Source organism: Rhincodon typus, chromosome 7, assembly GCF_021869965.1.
Source record: "Rhincodon typus isolate 14 chromosome 7, sRhiTyp1.1, whole genome shotgun sequence".
In the NCBI taxonomy this organism is placed as follows: domain Eukaryota; kingdom Metazoa; phylum Chordata; class Chondrichthyes; order Orectolobiformes; family Rhincodontidae; genus Rhincodon; species Rhincodon typus.
In genome coordinates this window covers 64,495,143-64,518,835 of record NC_063338.1, presented here as the reverse complement: position 1 = coordinate 64,518,835, position 23,693 = coordinate 64,495,143, and the positions used below count along the sequence as shown (strand labels likewise).

The 23,693-nt window shown below is 40.9% G+C and overlaps 1 protein-coding gene across 1 annotated transcript in view; it reads right to left on the bottom strand.

Moving 5' to 3' along the window:
• Window positions 1-23,451, bottom strand: part of LOC125483526 (40S ribosomal protein S27-like) — a 72,761-nt gene extending 49,310 nt beyond the window's left edge. Inside the window, exon 1 of the mRNA XM_048599234.1 lies at window positions 23,406-23,451. Coding sequence (XP_048455191.1) covers window positions 23,406-23,451 — 46 coding nt within the window. The remainder of the gene's footprint in view (window positions 1-23,405) is intronic.
• Between the last annotated feature and the right edge of the window lie 242 nt (window positions 23,452-23,693).

Below are 23,693 nucleotides of genomic sequence, written 5' to 3'. Positions count from 1 at the left end.
TTTGTAGCTGGAGTAAAGATACTGCAGTGAACTTGTAAGTTAAAGACAGCACAAGTAATTGTTGGGAAGATCATTAGACGTTACACCTGTGGCTTGTTCACAACTAGAGCTGTAACATCAGAGTTCAAGTGTATTAAAACCTTTGGTTAGTATAGGCAACATTTTTGTGTTTCATTGAAATCATGACATGCAAGCACATCCCAACAATTGCAAAAGTGAAGGAGATACCTCGTGATTTCAATGTGTCTTTGCTGAAGTGTGGGTATGCATGAAATCCATTCAGAGAATGTAAAATTGTATCAACCCTTAACTTGCTGAGTCTGTATGCCAACTTTTAGAGGAATGCCATCTTTGGGTATCAAAACTTTCCAACGTTTCGCAATTTAAGAAATACTCTTTTTTTAAATTGAAATAGACAACTTCACGCTTATTCACATTATAATTTATCTATTAAATTCTGAACCGTTCACTTATTGATTCAAAGTCCTATAGATTATCACTAAAATTTATGCCATCCACAAATTTGGAAGTACTGCATATGGTCTCCGCATCCAAATTTTGCATTTGGATCATGAACAGCTGTGAACCTAGTACTGATCATTGCGGTACCTCACTAATAACAGTCTGCCATCCTGACAATGGTCAATTTATTCCTCCTGTCTGTTTTCTACCTGTTATCCAATTCTCAATCCAGAGTGCTCTCTATTTTTCTTTCTATTCATTCATAGGAGTAGACATTACCAGCTGGAATATCATTTGTTGCCCATCCCAGTTAGAACATAGTGGTCTTCTTGAACTGTTACCATTTGGATTGGGTACATACACAAATGCTAATGGGATGGGGATTCCAGGATTTTTTCCCCATGACACAGAAGGAAAGCCAATATACTTCCAAGTCAGAATGGTGAGTGGCTTGGAAGAGATCTTGCAGGCGATGGTGTTCCCATGTATCTGCTGCCCTTGTCGTTCCAGTTCGTTGTGGAAGGTAGTATTTAAAGAACAAAAACAAAGTTGCTGGAAAAGTTCAGCAGGTCTGGCAGCATCTGTGAAGGAAAAAACAGAGTTAACATTTCGGGTCCAGTGAGCCTTCTTAAATATTTAAGGAGCCTTTGTGATTTCTACAGTGTGCCTTGTCAATAGTGTACACTGCTTCTACTGAGCATTAGCAGTGGAATGTATGAGTATTTGTGGATGTGATGTCAATCAGCTAGGCTGCTTTGACCTGGATAGTATCAAGCATCTTGAGTGTTGTTGGAGCTGCAGTCATCCAGGCAAGAGGGGAGTATTTCAACACTCCTGATTTTTGCCCCGTTGATGGTGGGCAAATACTGGGGAGTCAGAAAGTGAGTTATTCACTGCAAGATTCCTAGCCTCTCACCTGTCATGTAGCCATTGTACTTCTATAGCTGGTTCAGTTCAGTTTCTGGTCAATTGTAACCCCCAGGATGTTGATAGTGGGGGTTTAAGTGACAGTAATGCCATTGAATGTCAAAGGACAATGATTAGATTGAGTAGTGTGAATGTTATTTGCCAATTGTGAGACCAAGCCAGGATATTATCAAGGTCTTGCTGCATTTAGGCATGGACTGCTTCAGCAACTGAGGAGTTGCAAATAATGCTGAACATGTGCAGTAATCAGTGAACATCTCCACTTCTGGCCTTATCACAGAAGGATGTTCAATGATGAATCAGCTGAAGATGTTTGGACACTATCCTGAGGAACTCTTGCAGAGATGACCCTGGGTATCATGAAGACTTGACATTCATATTTGGTGATGCACATTAATTAAGTGACAGTGATGTCAATGTAAGTTCTGAAACACTAAATCTTTTGTTGTGAGATTTTAGACACACATCCATGAGTTTGGCTTCAAGACAGGTTGGTCAAGGAGAGGACAAGCACTTTTCCGGATTTTGTTTTTTTTTTAATCTTGTTTATTACCTATTAAGACTAAATGTTACAATGCATGGGTATTCAAAAATATACAAGGCTGTAATCTTACTGTCAGAATATTGAAAGACTGTTTTAGAACAAAGAACAAAGAACAAAGAAAATTACAGCACAGGAACAGGCCCTTCGGCCCTCCAAGCCTGCGCCGATCCAAATCCTCTATCTAAACCTGTCACCTATTTTCCAAGGATCTGTATCCCTCTGCTCCCTGCCCATCCATGTATCTGTCTAGATACATCCTAAATGACGCTATCTGAGAGGTGGCAAATGGAATTTAATGCGGAAAAGTGTCCGGTGATTCACTTTGGAAGGAGTAACAGGAATACAGAGTACTGGGCTAATGGTAAGATTCTTGGTAGTGTGGATGAACAGAGAGATCTCGGTGAACATGTGCATAGATCACTGAAAGTTGCCGCCCAGGTTGATAGGGTTGTTACGAAGGTGTACGGTGTGTTAGGTTTTATTGGTAGAGGGATTGAGTTTCAGAGCCATGAGGTCATGTTGCAGCTGTACAAAACTCTGGTGCGGCCGCACTTGGAGTATTGCGTACAGTTCTGGTCACCGCATTATAGGAAGGATGTGGAAGCATTGGAAAGGGTGCAGAGGAGATTTACCAGGATGTTGCCTGGTATGGAGGGAAGGTCTTATGAGGAAAGGCTGATGGACTTGAGGCTGTTTTCGTTAGGGAGAAGAAGGTTAAGAAGTGACTTAATAGAGACATACAAGATGATCAGAGGATTAGATAGGGTGGACAGTGGGAGCCTTTTTCCTCGGATGGTGATGGCTAGCACGAGGAGACTTAGCTTTAAATTGAGGGGTGATAGATATAGGACAGATGTCAGAGGTAGGTTCTTTACTCAGAGAGTAGCAAGGGCGTGGAATGCCCTGCCTGCAAAAGTAGTAGACTCGCCAACTTTAAGGACATTTAAATGGTCATTGGATAAACATATGGATGATAATGGAATAGTTTAGGTTAGATGGGCTTCAGATTGGTTTCACAGGTCGGCGCAACATCGAGAGCCGAAGGTCCTGTACTGCATTGTAATGTTCTACGTTCTATGTTCTATCGGCCCGGCTCTACCACCTTTGCTGGCAACGCGTTCCAGGCACCCACCACCCTCTGCGTAAAGAACTTTCCATGCATATCTCCCTTAAACTTTTCCCCTCTCGCCTTGAAATCGTGACCCCTAGTAATTGAGTCCCCCACTCTGGGAAAAAGCTTCTTGCTATCCACCCTGTCTATACCTCTCATGATTTTGTAGACCTCAAACAGGCCCCCCCTCAACCTTCATCTTTCTAATGTAAATAATCCTGATCTAATCAACCTCTCTTCTAAGCTAGCGCCCTCCATACCAGGCAACATCCTGGTGAACCTCCTCTGTACCGTCTCCAAAGCATCCACATCCTTTTGGTAATGTGGCAATCAGAACTGTACGCAGTATTCCAAATGTGGTCGAACCAAAGTCCTTTACAACTGTAACATGACCTGCCAACTCTTGTACTCAATAGCCCATCCAATGAATGAAAGCATGCCGTGTGCCTTCTTGACCACTCTATCGACCTGCGTTGCCACCTTCAGGATACAATGGACCTGAACACCCAGATCTCTCTGTGCATCAATTTTCCCCAGGGCTTTTCTATTTACCGTATAGTTCGCTCTTGAATTGGATCTTCCAAAATGCATCACCTCGCATTTGCCTGGATTGAACTCCATCTGCTGTTTCTCCGCCCAACTCTCCAATCTATCTATATTCTGCTGCATTCTCCGACAGTCCCCTTCACAATCTGCTACTCCACAAACTTAGTTTCATCTGCAAACTTGCTAATCAGACTATCTATACCTTCCTCCAGATCATTTATGTATATTACAAACAACAGTGGTCCCAACACGGATCCCTGTGGAACACCACTGGTCACAGTTCTCCATTTTGAGAAACTCCCTTCCACTACAACTCTCTGTCTCCTGTTGCCCAGCCAGTTCTCTATCCATCTAGCTAGTACACCCTGGACCCCATGCGACTTCACTTTCTCCATCAGCCTATCATGGGGAACCTTATCAAACGCCTTGCTGAAGTCCATGTATATGACATCCGCAGCCCTTCCCTCATCTATTGACTTTGTCACTTCCTCAAAGAATTCTATCATGTTGGTAAGACATGACCTTCCCTGCACAAAACCATGCTTTTGTTTCTCGGCTTTCTTTGTTAATTCAGTCCATACTGTACTGGTTATGCTCAGTGAGAAGCAGGTCCTTGACATCATTGCAAGATTGCTGCAGGATCCTAAAGCTGTCAAACAACACTACACACCTCTATGCAATTGACTGCAATGTCTTAAAACGTAAGGACTACCGCACAGGTAATGCTTGGCACTGATTCACTACACTAGACTTAGTAACTTTCAGGTGTAAGTAGCCAGCACCCTGAAACCAAAGCAGTTTGTTTATTGTCTGAATAATGAGTCATCAAATATTACTCTTTGTTCTGTTAAATAAATAGATGGTGCTGAATTTTGACTCTGGCTTTTTGAAATAGAGTTTTGGACGATTTCCATCTCCCAAACTTAATGGAGACAGTCACTTTAAGATTTTCATAGAGGTGACACTTTTTAATTAGAATTGAGCCAAGTACTCTCTATGGAAGGGTGGTGGGCAGGTTCCCAAAGCAGAAAGTCAAATCCGACATCTTCTAGCTTGAGATAAACAGTAGACTGTCGTCGAGGGTCAGTAACTGAGATAGTACTTTATCGCATTCGCACTTTATGCATTCACCAACTTTTTAAAAAATGCTTAAATTAAAACAATACTGTAAAAGCATTCAGGCTTGTTACTTTGAATAATATTATTACATGAAAGGGGCAGCCTTTACCTACACCCACACACAGATATGGAGGATGTGTTGGCCCACCTTTATCTCCAGGTTCAGACCGGTAATTGGGTATATGCTTCCAAGAAATCAAACTAGACCCATCAGCTCAGAAAACTCAAAGCCAGCATTGGCCGTTGGCCAGATAATTCCTGTCAGTTTCCTTTTAAAATGCTGTTAATGAAGCCATTAATGAGCCTAAGTTTAACCTACCCCATAGAGCTTTTGTGGTAGGATTCCTACTTCCAAACCAGGAGGCCCAGGTTCAAGACTCACATTGGGACAAAGTGTAATAACATCCCTGAATGAGTTGACTTTACCTATACTGACCTCATTGCCCTTGACCCTCAGAAATGGTCACACTTTTCAGCCCTGTTCACCTCCATTCCCAATCACCATGCAGCTCCCAAACTCTGTCCGTACATCTTAGTACATATACAAGCAAGATGTAGCAGTCCAAGTTTTAATTAGCAATTAAATGGGAACATAGCAACTTTTTAATGTGCTAACGAGGGAGCATAAAAAAGTCCAAAACATTCTGAAAACAAAATAGTCAATATTCTGGAAATTACAAATGCCCATAATTATTACTGGGTGAAAAAACATAACTTTCTATTTCACATTGCTTATTATTTTTACACCTCATTAACTGAGGCCTGGCTTAATGCATTGGAAGGTTTAAGAGCATTAAAATAACATATATTACACTGACAGGCCAGAATAGTCCTGCATAATTGTATACTTGTTTATATTTTGCGCATGTTGACAAAAGGTTTATTAACACTCACAACAAACACAAGAGTAGAGACTTAAAGTGGAAAAGTATCATCAGTGATGGAAATATACTACACATTACTAAAGTTTTTGGTTCTATTTTCCTGTAAATTATTATTTTTTTACATTGCTCTTGCAAGACATTATCCCACATCTTCCAACTCCTCTAACATATATACCAATCTTTTCCAAGCTACAATCAATTAGTTCTGAAGAAGGGTCACTGGACCCAAAATGTTAACGCTGCTTTCTCTCCACAGATGCTGCCAGACTTGCTGAGATTTTCCAATTTAGTTTCTGATTTCCACCATCTGTAGATTTATTTTTATCAAACCTCTTTCTTTCTGGCCTTGTAATGGCGGGAGGATCATTGAAGCAGTTGAAAATGGCTGGCATTGAACACTACCCTGAAAAACTCCAGGAATCTTGTGGTGCAGTGGACCAGGAGGCCTATGTTCAAGTTCTATCTGCAATAAAGGTGTGTTATAACATCTCTGAATGGATTGATGAGAAAATAGCTACCCAGCGGAACTCAAGGGCTCCTGTGACACAGTGATTGGGTCCTTATCTCTGATCTGTAGGGCCCTTGTTTAAGTCCCAACTGCTTCAGTGGTGAGTAATAACATCCCTGAAAAGTTTGATTCAAAAATATCTACCCGAAGGAAGATATGCAGTGATGTCCTGGGACTGAGCTAATTGGCCTCCAACAGCTAAGCTCTTTTGTACTAGCTTTGACTCCAAACATTGAGAGCTTTACCATAAAACAAAAACAGCAAACGCTGGAAAAAAAAACTGAGCTGTCCTGGCAAGTTCTGTTTTTGTTTTTGATTTCCAGCATTCACTGTTTTTGGTGTTTCTTTTGCTGCGAACTTTTCCCTGATTCCCATTGACTTTGATTCCACTAACAGTCTTGAAATGCTGTCTTGAATCAAATGGACGTCGTTCTCACTCATCACTAGAATACAACTGATTTGTCTGTTTTCGAACCAAAGCTAAAATAACGTTGAGCTGAAGCCGAGCATCAATGAACAGGTAAAAACTGAAAGAACTGCAGCTGCTGTAAATCAGGAACAAAAACAAAGTTGCTGGAAAAGCTCAGCAAGTCTGGCAGCATCTGTGAAGGAAAAGATGCTTCACAGATGCTGCCAGACTTGCTGAGCTTTTCCAGCAACTTTGTTTTTGTATCAATGACAGGTTATTGTTAAGTTTGTGTCATGTAATAGCTCCGTCAATGATAATTGCTAATACTTTGCTGATGATCAAGAGTAGATTGACGGAATGGTAATTGGGCAACTTGATTTGGACACACCTAGCCAAACAATTTTGTGAGGTCCTTGATGACTTAGCAGATCAAAATGTTATCCCCATTACAAGGGCAGTAACTCTCATATCACATTTAGAATTCAGCTCCCTGGTCTATTTTTTTGAATAAAGGTCAAAATGAGATCTAGAGCTGAGTGACCCTAGTAGAAACCAAATTAACACCAATAACCAAGGTATTGTAGGTGGGTGCTCCTTTATATCTTCATTTTATTATTTTGCTGATGATTGAAGGTAGACTGAGGTCCTTAATACATATATTTGGATTCTGCAGCTTTGAGTGAACAGGACAGACCTGGACTATTTTCCACATTGTTGACTTGGCTAGATATGTAGCTTATATTGGAGCACAACTGCAGATTGGATGTCATCAATGCACAGACCCTTTGCTGAATCCAGTTCACAACCATTTCTAAATATCGCATTGAGTTAATCTAATTATCTTAGGAATGTTATCTATTATGGTGGGAACGCATATTTAGCAAGCAGGTTGTCCTGTATTGTAACTTGAATAAACTGGCATCTGTTACTTAGATCTACCAAATATTTTTCCTTGCATGCTTGACTACACTTGTCTTCAAACCAGTGTTGGCCTCCTGGCTAAATGAGAATGGCAAATGAGAAATATTCAATTATAGAATATTGTTGAATATAATTCTGCCACTGCTGATGGTTTACAGTGTCTCATGGATGCCTAGATTTGAGGTGCTAGATCTATTTTTCATCTATCACATTAACCATGGTAGTAGTGCCATGTAGGGAACAGAGAATGTCCTCAATTTAAAGATAGGACTTCACCTGTGATGTTAATTTCTATCAATGCAGTCATGGACAATGCATCTGTGGTAAGGTCGAGTTTTTGGTTTTCCCCTAATTACTTTTCATAATACCTGTGATAGCCCAGTCTAACAGTTATGTCTTCCAGGACTTGGACAATTGTGATGCTTCTAATATACATGGAAGATCTGGCTCAGAGGACATTCTTTGCTTTTGCCAACCTCAAAGCTTCTTCCAAGTGGAGGAGTACTGGTTGATTAATTGAGAGAGAGCCGTAGCTGGTAACCAGCAAGATGTTTCCTTGCTTATTTTGAGTTATTAACATTTATGTTCATGAATTCCGAGTTAATGTTGAGGGTTCCCAGGTCAACTTTTTTCTGACTACATACCACTGCGCTGTTAATTCTAGTGGGTCTATCCTTCCAGAGAGACAGACATAAACAGTGATGGGGATGGAGTTGTCAGATTAATGGTATGAGTTCTGAGTGGATGAATAATTCAGGCTTGACTAAAATGCACAACCAACTTTCTCAATTATTTCACTAATTCCCAGCTGTTAATAAGGAGGGCCTTTCCAGGTTGGACTTAGCTGGAATTAATGGACTTGACTATATCTAAATCTAGTGCCAATATCAATGTCAACTGGCCAATGTAGTTTTACTTGTAGATTTTTTTGTTAGTGTTTAATTCAACTGACTGGTCGTAGTAAACTTCTGAGAGAAGTTAATTATTAGTCTCAGTATTGTGGACCAGGAATCATGCATATAGTAAAATGGGTTGGAATGGCAGATATTACCTCCTGAAGAGCAGTGGTGAACCAGATGGGATTTTATGAGAATCTAGTATTTTCATAAACAGCAGTACTCATTCTAGTTCTGTATTCTGGATTTAGTTACTGAACTGAATGTAAATTCCCCTGCTACAATGGTGGGATTTGAATTTATAACGGTAAACATTTCATCCAAACCTCTGGATTACTTATCCAGTAACAGACAATGATACTGTACCTCAGTTCTCATTAGCAGTTCTGTTAGTTATGTTCTGTTGTTTATTATGTTACATTCCAGAAAAAAAGCAGATTAACATGTTTCCTTTTTTGGCTTTCTCCTGTAGCTAAGGATTGAGCTAGTTCCCTGTATTAGATGACAGGTTGTGCTTTGATAGGAAATTAACATAAATGTTTGATCATATGCTAATCCTAAAGCAATGTCAACAATGTTGTGGGCATTAAAGTGCATTTTTTTAAATTTAAAATCCATCTGTTACTTTCAGTGGGTACAATCTCTTATTGCTAAAAGCCAGATGTAAAATGTATGTGAGACAACAGTGCAGGGCTGGATGAACACAGCAGGCCAAGCAGCATCATAGGAGCAGAGAGGCTGACATTTCGGGCCTAGACCCTTCACTATGATGCTGCTTGGCCTGCTGTGTTCATCCAGCCCTGCACCTTGTTGTCTCGGATTCTCCAGCATCTGCAGTTCCTACTATCTCTGTAAAATGTATGTAACTGTTTTTAGAGAGCTTTTTACTGTAAGTTAGGCATTATTTTTATAGCAGAGAGTAGTAAATGTAATGCTTGAGTATGAATGCTAAGCAATATCTGTTCTTTCTGTTATATATCATTTAATGTATACCATAGTGTTAACTCTAAAGTCTATTATTTAAAGAAAATATTAAAACATCCAGACCTCTGGTAGTTTCAAAGTGAATTAAGATAAAATGCATTGAATGACTCAATTACACCTTTAAAAGTCTTGCCTTTACATATTGCCTTTCTACAACTTCGTACACCACCTCAAAACAGTTGCAATAACACTAACTTTCTTTGAAGTGCAGCCACTGTTATTTTATAGGCATATCCAGGCACAAACGTAAGACCACATAAAATGTGACGAAATGAATAATGAGCTAACCTAAGTGAAACAAATAAAATCCATATAGAGCAATGTGGTAAATTGATGATGAGCAAGCCATGTAAAACCACTCAATGATTTGTTTTATTTAATGACAACAGTCTGGGCCAATCAATTCTTACCAAACAAGCTAACATTTTTTTAAAAAAATCACCTGGCTGTCATTTCTGCCTTCAACTTCAGTATTTGTAGGAATAATAAAAACCAAAAGAACTGTGGATGCTGTATATCAGGAACAAAAACAAAGTTGTTGGAAAAGCTCAGCAAGCCTGGCAACATCTGTGAAGGAGAAAACAAAGTTAACATTTCGGGTCCAGTGATCCTTCCTCAGAACCCTTTCTCCATCCCCACCCACCACCACCCTCCTCAGCTTGGCCGAGCTTGTCCTCACCCTCAACAACTTCTCTTTCAACTCCTCTCATTTTTTTCAGGTAAGAGAGGTTGCCACGGGTACCCACATGGGCCCCAGTTGTGCCTGACTCTTCGAGGGGTACGTGGAAAATTCTTTGTTCCAGTCCTTTTCTGGCCCCCACCCACAACTCTTTCTCCAATTCATCGATGATATCATCGGTGCTGCTTCCCTCTCTCGTCTGGAATTGGAAAACTTCATCAATTTTGCACGTTAACTCTGTTTTTGTAGGAATAATGTTTATAATAAAACAAACATTATTTGAAAAATAATAACAAAAGATGTTTGATGTGAGACTTGACTACACAAGATTTCAGCAAGAAGTCTGTCTGTCTATTTGTCTATTTATCTACCAACCTACATCTTTTGTTTGACAGATCTTTCGAAGATTTCTAAAGCTTTTCTGGGCCTGGCATGCTTCAGCTATCATTCTTCAAAAAAAAACTCTCCTTCAGGGTGGGAGAGACAATAGGAGCTGTAGTTCTATAGAAGGTTACAAATTACAATGACCATAATGAAGCATGAAATCCATAATTATGATAACCAGATAGAAGATGAATAGAGGCCCAAATAGGGGGGAGAAAGAAGATAAAAGTTCCACACCCCATTGCAATTATTTATCAAGTTTAACATATTTAATACAAAGTCAGAAATCACACGACACCAGGTTATAGTCCAACAGGTTTATTTGAAATCACAAGCTTTCGGGTAAGCATCCTGCAAGCCAGCCTTTGGGATACACACCAACCCAGAATCACTGAGCATAAACTGATAGCCAAGTTCCGTACCAAAGAAGACGGCTTCAATCGTGATCTTGGGTTCATGTAACCCCACCACACTGTCCAATGATTGTAAAATCTCCCTTACCGTTCTATTTTGACACCATCACCTTTATAACTTGGTTATGATCCTCTACCTTAATTAGTTTGTACAGTTTTGGATTACTTGTTACCTTAGTTAGTCCCTCATTGTGCAACTTTTATACCTATCATGTTATTCCAGCAATTTGGTTTGTCTCTAGCACCATCTTATTTTTGATTTTTTGTAATTATCTCTCTGTTCAATTAATTGGATCACAGGTCATCCTTTCACTTGCTATTTAGCTGTTGACACTTTACTCATACCGTTTACACTTTTAATCGCCTGCAGAGACTTGTTATTCAGCCTGTGTGACACTCCACTCACACCATTTATACACTCTTTTGACAATCTTAATTACCTGGAACTATCTTGCAATGATCACTCTGCCTATAAATTCTGTACCTGTGCACTCCCTCCACTTCACTTGACAAAAGAGCAGCACTCTGTATGCTTGTGATTTCAAATAAACATGCTCGACTATAACCTGGTGTCATATGACTTCTCACTTTGTTCACCCCAGTCCAACACCAGCACCTAATCATTTTAATATATGTATTGATCATTTTTTTCAAGAAGCATATTTATGCTGTTCCAAGTTGCGCATTGCAGGCAATGTTTGGACAATGATCTCATCAAGCCCTAAGAAAAGGAAATGATCACAGTCTGTAAACTGATGTAGTACTATTCCAAAGTACAACCTTTCCAAGAACTATAAATCAGCTATTGAAGGAATTGCAGGCTAAAATGTATTTTAAATAAAGTGTGCAATTATAAAAATAAAATAAATAAAGCACTAGCACTGTATGATCTGCTGCCATTATCTTCTTTAAATGAAGGAAACTACAGGGCATTGATCTAACAATAGGAGTGTATTGTGGTTAACAAGATATAGTTAATTGCATATTCTAACTGCTTGCATGTTACTTTTCATATATTAGACATTGTTGCAGAGACTTTGAAGAGGGCCAGATCTTACTCCTTCGATATCCTAAATTGTTCTGCCCACAAATCAAAATAACATGATCTTAGTGGTAGGTGCTTAAGACACTTTTCAGCATTAACCCTTCCAGACCCATATATCGCACTTTCCTCTTAATCGCCTTGAATTCATTGAAGGTACAATGCAAGGACTAAGTTTTTTGGTTCAGATAGAATGGCTTGTTGATTATAGTCAGTACAAGAAGATACCACAGATGTTGGAGAAGTTAAATTTTCCCTTCCAACACAAATTTAATTTGGTTCCATTCATCCCTCCCTACCCTTTCCTATATTTGTTATTGGCACACTAGCCCTGGTGGTAGCTTTTGTCAATAGTTAGTTTAATAATTAACAAGGGTGAATTGCTAGTGCAAAAAGAATGTCCAAATGTATGTGATAGCATCTCTGAACAGAATAAAGAAAGTAAAATACAAAAAAATTAGCCAGAGAAGTGGGACACACTCATGAGGGAGCCAGCTCAATTTATCATTTAATAATTTAAATCGTTAGAAAGTAGTCACTTTCTTCATAAGAACAAATTTTCTCCAACTGATTTTCCAGTGTCCATGCATTCCAACATAGCTAGGTAATGAACCAGAAAGGTCCTTTCCATAATGAATGCAATTGAGAATAAGAAGTTTGAGGGATGCAAGATCAGACATACCTGAAAACTATGTATGTTGGTATTTTTGTTTTCAAATTTGTAGTGGGGTGAATTTGGCAAGGCTGTATTTATTATGTTCTCTTGTTGCCTTGAATAGGTGGTGGATTTCCTCTTTGAATTGAGTGTGCTGGCATACAGTAATGGAATTTCAGGATATGAAAGCAGTGCTGAAATCACGGTATCTCAAATATTGCAAGATTCTGTGACCCTGTCACGTACTATGACACGTTTGTAAATTTGTTGTTGCAGTATCAATTTATGTTAGATCCATGCAAATTTTTTGTAATAAAGTACAGGGGTCCAAATTAACCAGGGAAATGTCATGGGAGTTTCACTTGCAAAGTATACTAACAAAATGCTACATGAACATTTCGATTATCAAAAGTAATACCTGTTTTTTTTCAAATGTGCATCTAATTGAGTGGAGGAAAACCTTGAAAAAGGTGGGCTATTCAGGAGCATCTTTAGATGACAATAAAATCTCTTGCTTTAACCTTCATAGCTGTTGGTTATAAATGAAATAAGGGTGATACAGGATGATTACCCATATAGATGTACTTGATCTTAACATTCTGTTATAAACAGCAAATAAAAACAAACATGCCCATGAGTTTTGTTTGTACTGCCTGTGGCTCACGTCCAAAATTAGGTGAAATCAAAACATTGGTACTTTTGAAGATTTCAAGCAGCATCTTTGAAAAGCCAAATAGCAACACACATCCTGGTGTTTTAATGTAATGTGTCTGTGGTTTATGTAATGACTAATGATCTTCAGAATGAAATCTAGTACATAAAAGTATCAAACATTTTTATGCAGCAGACTGAGATAACATTTGACTTGATGCCATGTCTTTCTTTCTGGACTAAAATACTTGTTTATGTTTTAATGAACATTGTTAGTGAAAAGTACTGGTCAATTAACATGCACAGCATTGTCTTCAAAGTTTCCAATTCTAGTTGGAGATATTTACTTAAGATCCCAGATAAGATAGCAATTACCTTTCAGAAGTTCAAATTGCTGGGGTGATTCTGGTAGATGTCAACACATGGGATTTTCAGAGTCCCAATGTGCATCTTGAATTGTACATCTGGTCTCTGGTCCATAACATATGCTATGGCACTATTTGACAAAGAGCAGGCAACATCTGCGAGCCAACGCTTATTCCTCAATCAGAACCACTCAGATGGAGTGGGTGCACACTTATCTCAATTTTGTTTCTGGAATTCTGTGTATGTTACTTTAGTATGGGTTTATTTATTATCAACTCAAGGTATACTTTCAAAAGTATTTGGTAATATTATTTACACGATTTAACATAAGGCATTTCTATTTAACTCTTCTGTCTGGAATTCTGATGAAGAAGGGTCACAGACCCAAAATATTGATTCTGCTTTCTCTCCAGCAATTTCTGTTTTTTGTTTCAGATTTCCAGTATCTGCACTTCTCTGTTTTTCCTTGGTGTTTGACTCATTGCCACGTCTCTTCCAGTTATGCCCACCCTGACAATGTTCTGCTCCTCCCTCCGACAGGATATGCATTCCAACCTTTCTTTTTGTTCGGCTTCATTACTTTCTTTGTTGTTCCTAAATCACTTCCACAGCCACATCTCATTCCTCAATGACTGCCTCTGGCTCAGGCTCACATAGCATGGATTCCAGCTGAAGTTGCACTCTTCATTTTTTTGCATCCACCCAGGATCCCAGATATCTCTGTGGTGTACAAAGCTGTCCTGACAGCTGTTCTCACTGCATCCTGAGATCCACACTCAATGTTGCACGCCGCCATATACACATTCTCGATCTTTCTTTTTCCATCAGCACCACCACACACTGTCTCAGAGTTGCCCTGGCCTCCAGTTCTCCATCATTCTCTGTTTTGTTCAATGCTCTAACAGGATCTTTTATTTTCCCTTTCAGGAATTAAGGAACAAAAGATGCAACAACTCAGAGATACCAATGCCCCTTGGCAACCTTCCTCCCCTTCCCTCTGACTGCATCCCCTTTCCTAACTCCATCTCTTGTCATGTATATACTATCCCTTCTGATCTTCCGTTCGCTGATGCTGAATGCTCTTTACTCAGCAAAGGTCTTAGTTTTATCTCTCTGCATCCCCACCCCAATGAATTTCAGGCACCACATCACATTGAACTCTTCTTCCATCACCTTTGCCTCGTGCTCCTTTCTTTGGACAAGAGTCCTCTCCCCATCCCACAGACCCCTTCACCTACCTCCAACACTCTCCCTCCACCTGGACTCCTCCATCTGACTTTTATCTGCATACAACTTGTTAATTGAGAACTATCAATGTGACTTTGGTTACTTTAAGTTATCTGCCCACTCTTCTATCTGCCTTTGAACTGACTGCACTCCATGATCTCAATCCAACCCTGACTTTGTGATCAAGCCTACCAACGAGAGTGGTTTTGTAGTTGTCTGGTGTACTGACCACTACATTGCAGAGACTGAGTGCCAGCTCGAGACACCTCCACTTACCTCCCCCTCAACCATGATCCTACCATGGAACATCAGGCTAGTGTGTCTACAATAGTCACTAGTCTCATCATATGTCTCATCATGATGTTATTGTTCCTTCCACTTACATCCATAATTCTTCTGATGCTTTATATCATTTTCAAAATTTCTTATTCGTGGGCACCGGCTGCCTCCTCTTTACCATGGACGTTCAATCCCTTCAAACATCCATCCCCCATCAGGATGGTCTCAGGGCTCTTTGCTTCTTCCTGAACCGTTCCCATTCACCATCAAGCTCCTCCGCCTGGAGAAGTTCATCCTCGCTTCAAACAATGAGTTCTGATGAAGGGTCACTGAACCCAAAACTCTGCTTTCTCTCCATAGATGTTGCCAGACCTGTGGAGTTTCTCCCGCGATGTCTTTTTTTTAATGTCTACTTAGATCTTCTCTGGTTCCTCCCTCATGTCTCCTACACATGACTTGAGTTCACACTTACATCAAAGCATATCACAGTGGCTCATCCATATATTCATTAACTTTTATCTCCATATGTTGAATTTGCCAAGAAAAACAATGATTACATTTCAAAGTGCTTCACTGGTTGTGAATCATTTCAGGGCATATTGAGGAAATGCAAGGTGCTACATGAATACATTACTTTTCTCTTTCTCCCTGTCTCTCATTAAAAATGAGTGAATGGGATAGATGGCAAGACTATGAAGGGTAATTTAAAGTTTTCTTTAAGGACAAGAACATACAATATCCAATGCTGGATGGAAAGATTGAAATGTGATTTCTTGAAGGAAGTGAATTGTCTGAATATAATGAAACAGAAACAGCCCTTAAGATCCCAAGTACTTTCTACATCAGTGTATGTACATTCTGGTACATATTGGTCAAGTATTGATTAAGCACATTTGTTCAGGATTTTATGAAGTCACTGTTCTTAAACATGATATGTAATAATTAATTTGAAAATTCTGCATGCAATGCAAAATACCATTTGTCTCTTAGGTGCTGTGGTTTGCAATCTTGAGAACTATTTGTTTGAGCTCTGCCATGAATATTGTCTTGGACAAAACAGTGCCAACTCATTTTCACATATAATTCTAGTATCTTATTTATAGGTTCGTCATGACTGCCCAAGACCTAACTTTAAGTGAGTTAACACAGTGTAGAGCTGGATGAACACAGCAGGCCAAGCAGTATCAGAGGAGCAGGAAAGCTGACATTTCGGGCCTAGACCCTTCTTCAGAAATGGGGGAGGGAAAGGGGGTTCTGAAATAAATAGGGAGAGAGAGGGAGGCGGATAGAAGATGGATAGAGGAGAAGATAGGTGGAGAGGAGACAGAGAGGTCAAAGAGGCGGGGATGAAACCAGTAAAGGTGAATGTAGGTGGAAAGTTAGGGAGGAGATAGATCAGTCCAGGGAGGTCAAGGGGGCGGGATGAGGTTAGTAGGTAGGAGATGGAGGTGGGGCTTGAGGTAAGAGAAGGGGATAGGTGGGAGGAAGGACAGGTTAGGGAAGCAGGGACAAGTTGGGCTGGTTTTGGGATGCGCTAGGGGGAGGGGAGATTTTGAAGCTTGTGAAGTCCACATTGATACCATTGGGCTGCAGGGTTCCCAAGCGGAATATGAGTTGCTGTTCCTGCAACCTTCGGGTGGCATCGTTGTGGCACTGCAGGAAGCCCAGGATGGACATGTCGTCTGAGGAATGGGAGGGGGAGTTGAAATGGTTCACGACTGGGAGGTGCAGTTGTTTAGTGCGAACCAAGCGTAGGTGTTCCGCAAAGCGGTCCCCAAGCCTCCGCTTGGTTTCCCCGATGTAGAGGAGGCCAACGGGAACAGCGGATGCAGTATACCGCATTAGCATATGTGCAGGTGAACATCTGCTTGATGTGGAAAGTTTTCTTGGGGCCTGGGATGGGGGTGAGGGGGGAGGTGTAGGGGCAGGTGTAGCACTTCCTGCGGTTGCAGGGAAAAGTGCTGGGTGTGGTGGGGCTGGAGGGGAGTGTGGAACGGACAAGGGAGTCACGGAGAGAGTGGTCCCTCTGGAAAACAGATAAGGGTGGGGAGGGAAAAATGTCTTTGGTGGTGGGGTTGGATTGCAGATGGCGGAAGTGTTGGAGGATGATGCGTTGGATCCGGAGGTTGGTGGGGTGGTACGTGAGGATGAGGGGGATTCTGTTTTGGTTGTTATTCAGAAGGGCTCTTATACACAACTGAATGTTGTTTCTCACCACCAAATCGACGTAACTTTTTTTTGTTTTTAGCTATTAGCCACCACCAGTAAAACACCCATTCAGCCAATTGGCTACTTACATGCAAAGCCCCTTATGGGCAATGCAAACCATCAAAAAGGGGGGAAAGGTAGGGAGAGCAGGAAGGGCCTAAATCACAATGAAAGTGGCGGGAAAATAAAGCACTGTATCCCCCACAGTGCCCATATCTCACTAAAGGCATCAAACACATTGTTATTGCGGGGAGGGGGTGTGAGGGATGAGTTGCGGAAAATGCGGGAGACACGGTCGAGGGCGTTCTCGACCACTGAGGGGGGGATGTTGCGGTCCTTGAAAAACGAGGACATCTGAGATGTACGGGAGTGGAATGCCTCATCCTGGAAGCAGATGCGGCCGAGGCGAAGGAATTGGGAATAGGGGATGCCTGTGGATCTTCACAATAGAATGTGGTTGTAAACTTAACTGGTAATGGACATTTTCCTAGATTAATGTGAGGTGTTGTAGTACGTTTTGCACACACCCTCAGATGTGTTTCTCCAACTTTCTGATTTTAAATCTTAACTCTTGTACAAAGGATTTTTGTCACATTTGTTCGAACTTATAGATTTGTTCACTGGCAGCCCTGGCAATACTTGGAAAGTGTCTAATACATTTAATTACCAACATTAACTCTGTCTTGTGGAGTGTAAGCATGAGGGTAAGCAGTATTTGAATATTTGCACAGCCAACTGGTGCGCTGTTTTTGTGACACCATTCTACTCCTGACTTTTTTAAACACAGTATGCATTATCTGAAAGTTTGAAATGAATGTATGTTTTGCAGCTCAACACTGAAGTATTGCTGATTCCTCAAATTATAGAGTTTCACTGATACTTCATCCTTGGTGAGCAAGTTTCATGGTGATTTTCCATGCACCTGATGATCTTGTGCCTCCTGGAGTTGGAGTCCTTTGTTTGTCGTTTAGATAATCACAGACTTTGTCATGGCAAATTGTTTCTCAAAATCATTTTTCATTCATGAGACATAAGTGTCTGTGGCTGGACCAACATTTCTTGCCCATCCCTAGTTGCCATAGAAAAGATGGTGATGAGCAGTGTTCTTGAAAGGTTTCTGTTGGGGTCAATTGTTTGCTTTCTCTATATTAGACTTTGAATAAAATGATTCATCAACCCAGGTTTCTTGAAGAAACACAAAATTATTGATTGATTGATTGATTGATTATGAATCAAACCATATTCCATAAAGATACAGCAGTGGATATCAGACAATGTAATGAAATTTAAGCATTTAGCACTCTAAGTAATGGCAAACACAACACACAGACATTCAAAACCAGAATGCAATAGCTCAGGAAGCCCACCTGAAAAGGAACATACAGTCATGGAGTCATAAATAGAGTCATGGAGTCATACAGCATAGAAACAGACCCCTCAATCCAAACAGTTCATGCTGAACATAATCCCAAACTAAACTTGTCCTACCTGCCTCCTCCTGGGCCATATCCCTCCAAACCTTTCCTATTCACATACGTACGTAAATGGCTTTTACAATGTTTAAATGTACTCGTATCCACCACTTCCTCTGGAATTCCATTCCACATACGATCCACTCTCTGCATAGAAAAGTTTTCCCTCATGTCTTTTTAAAATTTCTCTCCTCTCAGCTTAAAAATATGACCCGTAGTCTTGAAATCCCTCACACTCGGTAAAGACATATTTATTGTCAAAGACCAAAATAGAGCCACTACTCATGGCATACATAGGCCAGTCCCAGGCCAAGATAGACAGCTCTGGAGAACCATCCCTGCGTCTGATTTTTTATTTCTATTCAGAAGGGCTCTTATACACAACTGAATGTTGTTTCTCACCACCAAATTGACGTAACTTTTTTTTGTTTTTAACTATTAGCCACCACCAGTAAAACACCCATTCAGCCAATTGGCTACTTACATGCAAAGCCCCTTATGGGCAATGCAAACCATCAAAAAGGGGGGAAAGGTAGGGAGAGCAGGAAGGGCCTAAATCACAATGAAAGTGGTGGGAAAATAAAGCACTGTATCCCCCAAGGTGCCCATATCTCACTAAAGGCATCAAACACATTGATGGACACTGTGTGCTCCCTCTCGCAGCATACCCAGGCACGTGGTAGAGGGGCAGTCAGTCAGCAGAGATGACCTCCTCCACAACCCACTGCCTTGACCTCTTGAAAGCAAGCCTGGTCAGGCCCAGGAACAGACCCATGAGGAGGTCGTTTGATCTGCCCATAATCCTCCGCATGAGATGCCCAAAGATCAGAAGCACGGGACTGAAGTAAAACCAAAAACACAACAAAAGATTTTGTTTTCAAATAACTAAAAACTGGGTCTGCTTTTTTTTTTTGGAGACATTCAATAAGTCCCATTCCCCAGCTCTTGACTTCCTGTTCACAGTTTCAGCCTGCTAACAGGCTTTCAGTTGGCTTCCTTTGTGCCAAAAATCCTTGTTTTTTTTAACATTTTCTAATCAACTGGTTCAGAGATGTCATTGAAGCAGTTAGGGCATGAGCCCAAGTCTCTTGGGTCAGAGGTAGGATCACGACCAACCCTTTACATCTGTTATATTTACGTTTTCATCCTTATATCCAGAAGTGCCCTTGCAACAACTGAACAGCTTTCTTATCATCGAATCACCGTGACATTTCTTTTTTGCCTTGGGTCTACTTTTTTTTAGTTTGTAATTATTAACAACCACTTGGCTCTGCTTTATTTTTAGTGTTTTTTTAGTCTTTTCTCATACTGCTCATGGATGTCAGAACACATCTAGAACAGGTGAGTTTGGACCCAGGCCTCCTTGAATAGAGATAGGGGGACTACCACAGCACCACGAGGGACCTTTGGGTCTGCTTTATTGTTTGTTACATAATAACTCAGGAAACCTGACTGAAAAGGAACATCATGTATTGCTAAACACAAAAATAGTGTGCATACATAGGCCAATCCCAGTCCGAATCCCAAAGCCTGGGTCTGCCTTACTTCTTTTTCATCAAATCACCACGACTCTTTTTTTTTAACACTCAAAATCCACCATTAAATCATACATCGAGCCAATTAGAAGTTTACATGCAACGCCCATTACAGCCACTGCAAACCATCAAAAGTGAGGGAGAGGTAGGAAGAGCAGACGGATTTGGGTTTGCTTTCTTTTAATTTTCAGAATCAACCTATTCAGAGATGTTATTACATGCTTCTGGAGCAAGGACTCAAGTGATAAGCTCTATCTGGGCAGGCCACTGGGAGTTCATACTCAATGAGCTTCACAGAGAAATTAGTTAGTGATTCCTAATAGATCTTGTGGGAGTTATCACACAGGAAGGGAAGAAAAATTGATTTAGGTCTGCAGAGATTCACGTTGACAGTAAAATCTTTTGGCCTATTTGTATTATTCCTGAATGGCCACAGAAATGGTGCATAATGTTGAGATAGCTGTCCATCTGGCTGCTGCTCTGGCCCATGCAGGTGGGTATCAGGAACATAGGCAAATGTCTCTGTGTTTGCAAACACAACTTGCTCAGGAAGCACTGTTTTGAGAAGTCTTGCATTTGCTTATCAATAGGTCAATCAGGTTTTAAACTGGATTCAACACATACGTGCTTCAGAAAGAGGAGACACAAGTTGAGTTCCTCCTTTCTTTCAGTAAGCTTCTCCCTGGGGGCACAGCTGCTCAGTGGTTAGCACTGCTCCTCACAGGGCTAGAGACCTGGGTTTGATTCCAGCCTCAGGTAACTGTTTGCGTGGAGTTTGAACATTCTCCCATGTGTCTGTGTGACTTTCTGCCGGGTGCTCTGGTTTCCTCCTACAGTGCAAAGATGTGCATGTTAAGTGATTGGCCATGCTAAATCACCCATAGTGTCCATGGATGTGTGAGTTAGGTGGATTAGACAAAGGAAATGCAGGGTTAAAGGGATAGGGTAGGGGGTTGCATCTGGGTGCAATGTTGTTCAGAGGGTCTTTGCAGACTGGATGGGCCAAATGGCCTGCTTCTGCACTGTAGGGATTCTATGATTCTATCTATAAGTTGAAAAAGCACTGTTCAAACAGAGCAGCCACAATATCCAGTTGTCAAAAAAGTTTCCCTTTCCCTGAATTGAGTTTAAACAATCAAAATCAGTAATTATCTTAAACCGTATCATTTCCCAGAAGTGATCTGTTTAAAAAAATGTTAAACTGTGTTTTCATTGATCTCTTTAAAAAAGAAAATTCTAGGCATTCACAATCCTTCAAACTCAAGGCCATGAAAATTATTAAATGTGAAGCCATCATTACACAAGCAATAAGCGTTGCCTTTCCCTTTCCTTTTCATGAGCTAACTTTACAGTGTGGCACGGACAAAGGATTTTAATTTTGTGATCATTCTGCACTAGTATTGCAGCACTATTTTTCTTTACACATTAAAGATGCAACAGAAAGTGGAGCTCTCCATTGTTAAGTATGTCAAGCATATCTTCTGAGTTCTTTGTAATTTTCATGGAAAGTATGCCAGTAGAGCAGGTGGTCCTGTGCTAACCATTACATGTCTGACATTGACAATGGCCGCATAGAATATCTTTGAATAATTACTTCAAAATACCATCAGCTTAAATCATAAATTGTGTACTTAAAATGTCTTTTTCAATAAGTTTTTAAGTTATTACGCACACGCCTAACTGTTATCATGCCATTCTTAATGCATATCACTTATTGGAAATAAATTATAAATATACCAAGTCCTGACATATCAGTAATAGTGCACATTTTAAATCAAGCCCAGTCATACTGTGCATGGTAATGAACCTCTGCAAAACTCTTCTTAAGGCTCATGTATTAGAGGATTCATATCAAGAGTAATTTCAAAACCTAACCTTATTCAAACATTAAAGCAACGGTGATATTTACAGGATCAAAGCTAGTGGATATCACCACCTATCAATGATTTGACCGAGTTTAAGCACAACATTTTTGATAGTATGCAGGAACACAGCCCGTTCTAGAGTAGGGTTTCTTCTACTTTGATCCAACTTAAGAAGAGCTCCTCAGGGTGAATTCATTTGACATTTTGATCCCTCACATTCACCTCATGTCAAATTATGAAGATTTTTAAACAATGGGGACATGCCCACCACAAACAGTTAAGAATGCTTAGTCTTATGTCCAATGTGCCACCACACCATGGTGTGCTGTTGTGGCACAGTGGTAGTAGCTTTACCTTTGAGTCAGGTGTCCCAGATTCATGAAAACTGAAAAAAATACTGCAGATGCTGTAAATCAGGACCAAAAACTGAAGTTTCTGGAAAAGCTCAGCATCTGTGAAGAAAAAAATCAGAGTTAAGGTTTTGGGTGCAGTGACCCTTCCTTCGAACTGATGGGGGCTGGGAAAACGTCGGTTTATATGCAGAAGATAGGGAGAGGGGGTGCGGTAGGGAGTAAACGATAGGATAAAGGATAGACCCTGAAAAGAGAGAACAGCAGTCGGATAGACAAAGGAGTTGAGAATGATCTGGCCGGAATAGGACTGGAACAAGGAATATTTCACATACCCCATGAAGGGACACGTGTTACTGGAGCCCAACTTCTTTTTAACTCCTCTCATTTTCTTCATTTCACAGGGGTGGTCACAGATACCCGCATGGGCCCTAGTTATGCCTGTCTCTTTGTGTGGTACGTGGAACATTCCTTGTTCCAGTATTATTCCAGCCCCCACCCATAACTCTTTTCCTGATATATCGATGATATCATCTGTGCTGCTACCCTCTCTCATCCGGAATTGGAACTGTTAGTCGATTTTGTTTCCAATTTCCACCCTGCTCTCACTTCCACCTGGTCTAACTCTGACTCCTCCCTTCCCTTCCTCGACATCTTTGTTTCCATTTTTGGGGATAGACTGGCTACTAATATCTACCATAAACCCACTGACTCCCATGGCTACCTGGACAATACATCCTCACACCCTACTTCCTGTAAAGACTCCATCCCATTCTCTCAGTTCCTCTGACTCCATTGCATATGTTCAGATGAGGACAAATTCGACAAGGGAGCCTACCTTCTTCCTCAACCGAGGATTCCCCAGCTCCGTTGTCGACAGGGCCCTCAACCAGGTCTGACCCATCTCCTGCACTTCTGCCCTCAACCCCTCTCTTCCCTCCCACAACAGTGGTTCCCCTATTCATTACCTATCATTCCATCAGCATCTGCATCCAGAAGATCATCAGACGTCATTTCTGCCACCTCCAGTGAGATGCCACCACCAGACACATATTCCCCTCCCCTCCCTTGTCCACCTTCCGCAGGGACCATTCCCTCTGGGACCCTTGGCACACTCTTTCTTCACTCCCAACACCCTGATCCCCCTCCCCCACTGTCCCAACAGCCCCACAGTACCTTCCTCTGTAACCGGCGAAGGTGCAACACCTACCCATTTACCTCCTCCCTCCCCAGTATCCAAGGGCCCAAACAGACCT